General features: G+C 49.2%; 1 protein-coding gene across 1 annotated transcript; it reads left to right on the forward strand.

The window, feature by feature from the left end:
• The first annotated feature begins 3,738 nt into the window (after positions 1 to 3,738).
• On the forward strand, positions 3,739 to 5,356 carry LOC118723574 (parafibromin-like). The gene has a single exon (XM_036446059.2). The coding sequence runs from the start codon at positions 3,776 to 3,778 to the stop codon at positions 5,354 to 5,356; it is 1,581 nt and encodes a 526-aa protein (XP_036301952.1). The 5' UTR covers positions 3,739 to 3,775.
• Positions 5,357 to 9,509: the final 4,153 nt, after the last annotated feature.

The raw sequence follows: 9,509 nt of genomic DNA on the forward strand, positions 1-9,509 counted from the left end.
AGGAAGATGCGCTGGGGACTGGAAGAACTCCGAGGCCCGAGAAGGGAGTTCTGGGCTCCAGGCGGAGGAAATGGGAGGCTACCAGGGTCAATTATCGCTGGGAATGCGGATATGAGGGTGAGGGGATTCGTGTCAAACTGAAACCTGAGCGCTGGGTGAGGAGCGCGGCGTGGAGGTGGCACTAGGATGTGACGGGGGGTGGGGGGGGCTGGAGGGAGGAGGAGACACAAGTATGGAGTGAGGGAAGGGATGCCGACATGGAGGGGTTCGCAATAAGATTGGAAGGGGGGCGCGAAGAAGAGGGCATTGAGAAAGGAGTGGGAGCTAAGGAGGAGGTGCAGAACAAGGGGCAAGGGCTGGGGAGGATCCCCGAGGGCCGCGCGGAGCAGTGGGGGGCTTGGGGCTGAGAAGGGGCCGCAGCGGGGTTCGGGGCAGAGGCGGGCGGCCAGGAGAGGCGGGCGGGCGCCGGGCACGCGGTCCACTGTACCAGGCTGCGCAGATTGTCCTCCTGAGACTGGACCGTGAGCTCGGCGGTCCCCGTCAGCGCCCAACGAGCGAAGTCGAAGCTGCAGCGCAGATACAAATGCTTAGTTCGGCAGCGTACACAGGAGTGGCCAAGGAGCACGTACCCACCACCTCTGGCATGGTTCTGGGAAGTCCCACAGCAGCAGCACCCCGATCTGCGTCCTGACACACTCAGATGGCTAGACAACTTGACTCGGCATCTATTCATTATAAAAATTTCATTAAAGCATGCTGAAATCCCAGATGGAAGACAAAATGACAAGGCTAAAAGGCTAATTCCAATGTAACTCTTATGTGTGTTTTTTTGGGGGCGGGAGAGGGGTAAGGGGGGAGGAAGGCTAGCAAACTGAATCTGTGCCAATAACCTAATGTACATTCTTGATAACATATAATTAAGTTGCTGTCTCTTTCTCCACAATCTGGTCTTGCAAGACCTGTTACCTAAATACTCACATTTTACAGAGGCAATAAACCATGAACCCCTGGATGGGGTTATCAGCGCTGGCACCAGGCCAGGACCTTAAACATGATCTCAGACCCCCAACTCACGAGGCTATTTGCAAAGCCCATGAAAGGACCAGAAGTCCCCATCCCCATCTATGCATAATAGTCTGGCTACTCAGTGTGTATGTCATTATTTTTCCCTCCAGTTCTCACTATATCCATTTATTTTTTAAAGTTCAGTGGCTATGGGTCATTTGAATTGTTTAATTTCCTTCAAATTTAGAGAGTGAAACAGAAACCACATAGTTGACTTAAAAAAAAATGGCATTTCATGGGAACACTTACATTATGGCGCGGCAATGAAAAGATCCACAAGAGGAAGCACCTTGCATTCCACATTTGGAAGAGTCTCCCAATGTGGTAAGTTAGACAGCCATCAGGAAAACCCAGGAATGGGTGAGGGGCAAATCTCCTTGAGCCACAGTAAAACTCTCACTCAGGAAATAGACCAAGAATTAAACAGATTTGAGAAAAGTATTAATGTGAGCTCAAAAGATATTCTGGACCAGTAGGTACCCTGTTTCCTCAAAAAATAAGACAGTGTCTTATATTAAGTTTGGCTCCCAAAGATGCGCTAGGTCATATTTTCAGGGGATGTCTTATTTTTTCATGAAGAAGAATACGGTACACATTTATTGTTAAATGAAAATAAAGGAAATTTATTACCTGTATATGGTACGGTAATACGGTAGTTGTCAACACAAACCAGACAAATTGAATCCTACAGTATCAAGAATTTACTCATTTATTCAATAACAATCATGTCATCATCTTCTGGACATCATCATAACAATCCAATTCCTGAATTTCCTGGTGAATTTCTTGTGACTCCACTTCTTTCAGAATCAGTGGACCAAATCTCTCATTTTTAGCAATAGTATTCTGAGACAGAGCCTAAGGGGCCTTATTTTCAGTGGGATGCCTTATATTTCACTCAGAAGGAAACCTGTAAGTAGGTCTTATTTTCGGAGGGTGTCTTATTTTCGGAGGATGTCTTATTTTCGGGGGAACAGTACTTTCAGAAAAAAAAAAAGACTACGGTATAAATAGACATATGTGAGAAGTGAAGTAAATACAATTTGGATTTGATGAATCATTCAAGGAATTATATAGGAATGAGAACCTTTGAATGTAACATTTGTGAAAAAAAAATCTTCAAACAGCTTACTCACTTTACTCATACTGGACAGAAACCTTTCCTATGTAAAGAATGTGGAAAAGCCTTTAGCTAAAGTTCATCCCTGATTCCACAGCAGAGAATCCATACTGGTGATAAACCCTAAGGAACTTGGGAAACCCTTCAGACATCTCTTACTCTACACGTTAAAATCCATACTGGGGAGAAGTCCTATGAATGTGGTGTGTGTGTGTGAGAACGCATTCAGGTTGCTGTTGCTGCCCCCAGAACTGCTGGTTTCATTCAAGGTTTTGGGTCAATATCCTTCAAATAAATGGTGGCAGAGTAAGTGGACACTGCATGGACATGCTCCCAGCAACAAACGTATTACAACTAAAATACAGAAAAACTTTCTGAATAATCAACGGAAAACTCACAGGAGGGAACCCTGATACCTGAGGACCTAAACTGAGACCTAAAAAGAATGGTAGGAGGGGTGGGAGCACAAAAGGTCTGGACAGTCACCCACTGACAGCACCTGAAGTTCCGGAAAGATATGTCAGCTGTGGGTGGATGGTGACACTGAGAACTCTGGAATCTAAATCCCACCCTGAGCCCCCAAGGACAGAGTAACAATCTGAGGACAGTATCCCCATAACATCTGGCTATAAAAAGTAGCAAAGGGCTATTTGCCAGTGAGTAACAGCTGAAAATTGAGGTACCCTCTTACAGGGCCAATACACAAAATTTTCTGCAAAGCCACCTACCCTGTGCCCGAGCAGAGGGAAAGTGAAATTGACTGGAGTTGTGAGAGCAGAAGCCAGGACTGGGGACTCAGGGGATAGAGCTCAGAAGGCAGACACCCTAAGTTTCTGAGTTGAGTCTTTCCCTTACACAGCAGAGAAGGTCTTTCCCACATAGACCTCTGCCTTGCCTGAGGGGAAAACAGTTGACACACCCTATTGGAAAACACCTTGCCCTGAGGCCACTGAAGAGATTAAAAATAACAATTAGCCTCCAGGCAGAAGCAACTGCCTCATCGCATTGGAAAACCTCCTCACACGTGAGGACAATTGCCTGGGGGCAATTCAAGTCAGAATCCTATTCATCTGTAGAGAGACCTTCTTTAGAGGTTTGAGCCTATGCCTGATCTAATAAGTCAGAAACTGCCTTTACCATGGTGCTACACTAGAGAATGAGAAGTATAGAGGATCTCCATAATAGACAGTCAGCAATCCAAAGAGAAAGCCAAAATGAGGAGATTAAGAAGCAACCCCCAAATGAAAAAACAAGAGAATTGATCAGAAGAAGATATAAATACACCTTTGAAATGCCAGAGTAATCCTTTTCCCCCCCCACTTTTTGGGGAACAACCACTCTTCAGAAAGCAAGGAATCTTATAATCCAATCTGTGCCTTGATTTCTCCTGCCTTCATGTAATCTCCTTAATTTCAGAAGAATAAAGGGAACTGCAGAGTGGGTGCCTGGCATAAGCAGCCCAGCCAGTGGCAGAGGCGACAGCAGAGGCAGCAGCAGCAGCACCAGCAGCAGCAGCAGCCCAGTGAGGCAGGCGGGCAGTAGTTCTGGTGCTCAGGGGCCCCGGTGGAGCCAGTTGCGAGGAGGCAGAAGATGGCAGATGTGCTCAGCGTCCTGCGACAGTACACCATCCAGAAGAAGGAGATCGTGGTGCAGGAGGACAAAGTCATCTTTGGGCGCGAGTTCTCCTGGCCCAAGACCGTGAAGACCAACTACGAGGTGTGGGGGACAGGAACGCAAGGCCAACCCAGGGAGCACTACACGCTGGAGTGTCTCTTATTTCTCCTGAACAACGTGCACCTTTCCCATCCCGTGTATGTCCGCCTCGCAGCCAATCAGAATATCCCCGTGGTGAGAAGACCCGACCGAAAAGACCTGCTGGCCTATCTCAGTGGCGAAGCATCCACGTCTGCAAGTATCGACCGCAGCGCCCCTGCACAGCTCGGGCTGCAGCCTGGATCCAGCCCAGGGAAGCGAGCTGCAGACCCGGGGTCCCCAGCAGCAGCCAAGAGGCCCCGCATCGAGGATGAGGAGCGCCTGAGCCTGGACAAAGAGAGGTGGGCCGCCCGCCTGCAGGGCCCCAAGGAACGCATTGTGCGGCCTGATGTGCTCAGGCCGCTGTCTGACACCATGTCTGTGGAGAAAATTGCTGCCATCAAGGTCAAAATCATGGCGAAGAAAAGATCCACCATCAAGACGGACCTAGGTGGCCCCTTGGCTGCCGTCAAAGGGAGGAGCTTTGTGGACGCGGAGGCGGATGTGACCCGGGACATTGTCAGCAGAGAGCGAGCGGGGAGGACACGGAACACCAACCTACAGAGCACGGGCAAGACCTTTGCCGACGACGTTTTTGCAATTCTCAGGTCTGTGGAAGCCAGGGAGGCGGGCCGACAGCCTCCACAGCCACCCGCCCCAAAGGCAGCACCTGCGGCTCCCACTTTGCCTACCAAGCAGCAGCCCCCAGCTGCCTACAACAGGTATGTCCAGGAACGATTCAAAGCAAAAGAAGACACGGAAGGCTTCCAAATTGACACGCTGGGCACCTACCACGGGATGACGCTGGAGTCCGTGAAGGATGGGGCGGCACAGCCAGTACCCAGACCCGTTTGCCAAGCCACACCGCCCCCCCAGCACAAGAATGGCTCTCGGATCCCCATCATCATCATCCCTGCCGCCCCCACCTCCTTGATAACCATGCTCAACGCAAAGGACCTTCTGCAGGACCTGACCTTTGTCCCCTCAGAGGAGAAGAAGAAGCAGGGCTGCCGACGAGAAAGTGAAACTCTGATCCAGAGAAGAAGAGACCGCATGCAGCAGCCGAGGGGCGCCGCGCTCAGCCTCACGGTGCCCTACAAAGTGGTGGACCAGCCCCTGAAGCTCACGCCTCAGGACTGGGACCGGGTGGTGGCCGTCTTCGTGCACGGTCCTGCCTGGCAGTTCAAAGGCTGGCCGGGCCTTCTGCCTGATGGATCCCCGGTTGACATCTTTGCCAAAATTAAAGCCTTCCACCTCAAATACGACCAAGTGCCTCTAGACCCCAACGTGCAGAAGTGGGATGTCAAGGTGTTAGAGCTCAGCTACTACAAACGCCACTCGGACAGACCGCTTTTCTTAAGCTTCTGGCAAATGCTGGATAGCTACATGGTGAGGCATAAATCCCACCTGAGATTCTGAACTCCGTGCTTTCCCGCCTGGCACTCTGGATTAAGAAGCGTGGGTGTCCCTGCATCTAAAGATTGACTGAGTGTGACAAAGGTCAGGGATGGAGCACAAGATCTCATCCCATGCTTTTGTGCTTCAAAGGGATCATATCATGCCTGCCACTCATATCAGCAAACTCTGTGGCCTACAACTTTTTCTTAATTATTCACCATCTAGTTTGTAATGGAAATTGTGTATTTGATACAAGTTTTTTCTCAATTGGTTAAATTAGCATGACATAAAATATGTTTCTTTAGAAAGGAAATAAAGAAACTACAAAACTATTATTTGCTGAAGCATTTGAGATTGTATTTTGACGCAAATAAAGTGATCAAAATCCTCTACAGCTTTGGACATTTCTGTTGGTGAAAGCATTTAAGCAGTCTCTGTTGAATCATTAGTTAACCACTAGGCAAGCCAAGCTGAGACTTGAGTGGTCACACATCAAAAGTGATTGTGCCCTAGCTAGTTTGGCTCAGCAGATAGAGCATAGGCCTGTGGATAGAGGGTCCGGGTCTGATTTCATTCAAGGCACATGTCCGGCTTTCAGGCTCAGTCCCCAATGGGGCATGCAGAAGGCAGCCAATCAATGGGTTTCTCTTATCATTGATGTTTCTATCTCTCTCCGTCTCCCTTCCTCACTGAAATTAAGAAACACATACCCTATCTAATAAAAGGGTAATATACACATTGGATGTCACTCCAACACACAAGATGGCTGCCCCAATGTGATCAAAGATGGCCACAGCCATATGGACATAAGATGGCTGCCACAAGAGGGCTTGCAAGGTAGGGCAGCCAGGAAACCCAGATTGGCAGGGGAGGGGAGTTGGGGGCAATCAGCCCTGCAGGGGAGGATAGTTAGGAGTGACAAGGCCTGCAAGGGAGGGAAATTGGAATGGGTACAGCCAGGATGGGGTCGGGAGTTGGAGGGAGGGGGGTACCAGTCAACCAGGGGAGGAGAGTTGGGGGTTACCCAGGCCTGCAGGGAAGGGCAGTTTGGTGCAACCAGTCCTGTAGGGGAGGGCAGTTGGGGCAAACAAGGCCTGCAGAGGACTGCAGTTGGGAGAACCAGGCCTATAGGAAAAGCAGTAGGGGGCAAAGAGGCTGGAAGGAGTTATAGCCAATCTGGTCAGCCAGGTAGCAGGTAGGTGTCGATCAGGCTGGCAGGGGAGTGTTCACGGGGTGCTCAGGATGGCAGGGGAGTTGTTAGGGGGTGAACAAACTGGCTGGAAGAGGCAGTTAGGAGCAATCAGGCAAGCAGGCAGGTTAGCAGTTGGGAACCAGCATTTGTGTCTTGTGAGAGAACTGTTTCACTGCCCGTTTAGGCCAGATCACACAGGCAGTGGGGCATCCATGATACAATAGGATTGGGCCTGAACAGGGTGTTGGGGTTAAGATTGGAGCGGGTAAAGACTGGGCTGAGGGACACACACACACACACACACACACACACACAGTCATACACACACACACACACACACACACACACACTTAAACTGTTTGCAAATTTTTTGCACAGGGTCTCTAGTTATAAAGTAAAAGTGATTGTTCTGTCATTTAATGTTCTGGGGAAACAGGAACTGAAACTGCACATTTGGGTGTGAAATAACATCTAAAGTTATGTGGGTGGTAAAATGGCTGTAGCCGGGTGATTTGGGGTGTTCTAAGTTCAGCTAAGCCTCAACATCTAGTCTGAGGCCACAAACAAGTCATTGAGTAAACATGTAAACAAGCATCTGGCGCTAGGCATGCCCACCTGATAGCAGCCCCACTTGGGGCTGCTTCCACCCATGTTATACTGAATTTGAGCACATGATCTTCAACTTGCCTGGCATTGGCCTCTCCTTTATCCTCTGTCTCATCTCTTAAAAGCTCAGACACCTCAATTGTGCTCTATTGTAAAATCAAGCACCTGAACTTGGTACACTGCAGTTGTGGCTCAGCTAAGGTCACTAACAAGACCTTTACCTCCAGCAAGGTGGTGCAGCACCCCAGCCACTTCTGCAGTGGGAGGGCCTTAAGTGAATTCCCCTTCAGCTCGTGCAGAAGCTTAACTAGAACTTCCTGAGTCAAGCAGTGCAGTCTGTGATCCTGTGGGGAATGTTTCTCTGACCTGCCAGAGAAATGGGCATTTAGGAATCTACAGCTAACACAAATGAGGACAAGATAAAGCACAAAACCTCCCAGTAGATTCCCTACCTAGTGTCAGATAGCTCTCAGGAAGAGGCTGACTTCCCCCTCACTGACCCTGATCCCCCACTCTGCACAGACTCAAGTTTCCACAGCCCAGCGCCCAGGCTGCCTCCAATCCAGTGACTCATCCTCCAGCAGAGTGAGAGCGACCAGCTGACCAAACCATTTCAGAAGGGCTCATTGATTCTCATGACCCAAGGTGTTGTCAGACTCCTAATGAGTTTATAGACCTCTGTGGAAATATGACTCATTCTTCTTATCGCCACATATAGGTTTTGAGGTGAGCAGATGGTTCTGTGGAGGTGATAATCTGGCAAAGAAGGGGCATCTGGGCTGTAGTCACAGCAATTGAACCTCTTTAGCTGGTGGAGCGTGACAGAAGACAAGCTTGCCAGGATTTTGGCGGGAAAAGAGCATTTTGGGCTCATTTGTCTCAACAGGAGTTTCCTTAACTAAATGTTCAAGTGGCAGTGTTTGAGAGCTGTGATTCTACACTCTCAAAAGTTGCCTGGAGAAATCTGTCAGCCTCTAGAATGGCTATGTACTGTAGCAGCTCCACCCAGGGGGTCACAGGCAGTTCTTTACTAGATCTAGATAAAACAACAAACAAACAAACAACCCCCCCTCAAAAAAACAAACAAACATGTGGAGGAGACCACAGGGAAAGACATAGCCTTCCTAACTAATATCTGGAGGAGACCTGATGGCCGCCAGTTGGGTGAGTTTCCACATAGGACCTGGATAGGTTAGGGGCTTCCCAAGCAGAGGGGAGAAAGGAGAGGGAAGTGAAGAGGGCGGAAAGGAAGAAGAGAGCCGAGCTGGGAAAGGCCTGTGGTCAGACCAAGGACAGAGAGCCTAGCAAAGCTTGTTAGCCATCAAGGGCAAGGGAAACACTCGGGTCTGTGCTGCCCTGCACCTCGTGGACCCTGGCCAGGGGGACACCATTCCACTGACTGGCAGGTGGAACTGGGCTCTATCCTCGCTTGAGCCTATAGGCTACACACTTCAAATACCAGCACTGAGAATAGTGCCAGGCTACTTCCCACAAGCATGCCAAGGAGAAATCAGTCTGAGTGAACTTTTACAAGCATGAATGTTCATTAGAAACCTAAACAAGACAAACCTTGGGTCATTGGAAAATCAGTGTTTCCTCTGTAAGTCAGCAGCCATCACTGGTGTTGGCACACCTGAGACCTTACAGGTGCTTCAGTCCAAACGTCAGGTCTCAGATATTCTTCTCAAATGCTAGTGGTCGAACTAGTGTTCAACAATTGCTCATGTATGTGGGCCTGTTTATTAGCATAGACAACTGATACAGCAGGACAGCTGGCTGCCCTAGGTCCCCTTCAACAACCTTCAGCCACTCCCATAGCCTCAGAGAAGTTACACACCCTCACTCTCCACTGTGGGCCAGTCTCTCCAGTGCCTTTCTACTGGCAAGCCTGGAAAAGCGCTTCTGCTCAGATCCACTGGGTCTGTGCCTCCAGCCCTGTGGTTTCCAGGACAGATGGGGAATCTGTTGGGAGGAGGTGCTGGGCCACTCTACTGATGTCTCACTTTCTTATTGTTGTTCTCCTTGGCATTATTCTTCTTGATAAAGATGGCCATGGTTTCCCCTCTCTTTCTTGTTCTCTCAGCATCTGATCCACATTGTTATCATCATGCTTTTCATTTCTTCATTGCATCTTTCCACGTTTTGTTGCTGGTGCCGGCTCTGGACAAGCCACGTTCCCACTGAGCATCAAGAGCTTGTCTCCGAGTCTATCTCTGCTTCTCTCTTAGCTCTAAACTTTCCAGTTTCAAATTCCTCTTATGACCAGACTAATCTTGAAACATGGTTTCAGCATATTGAAATTCAGCTTCAAAAGTTATGGTTTCTTGAATTTCCACTGCTTTGGCTGTTTGTCAGTTAACACCAACCCAGTGCTAA

The sequence above is a fragment of the Pipistrellus kuhlii genome, unplaced genomic scaffold (assembly GCF_014108245.1).
Source record: "Pipistrellus kuhlii isolate mPipKuh1 unplaced genomic scaffold, mPipKuh1.p scaffold_m20_p_2, whole genome shotgun sequence".
NCBI lineage: Eukaryota > Metazoa > Chordata > Mammalia > Chiroptera > Vespertilionidae > Pipistrellus > Pipistrellus kuhlii.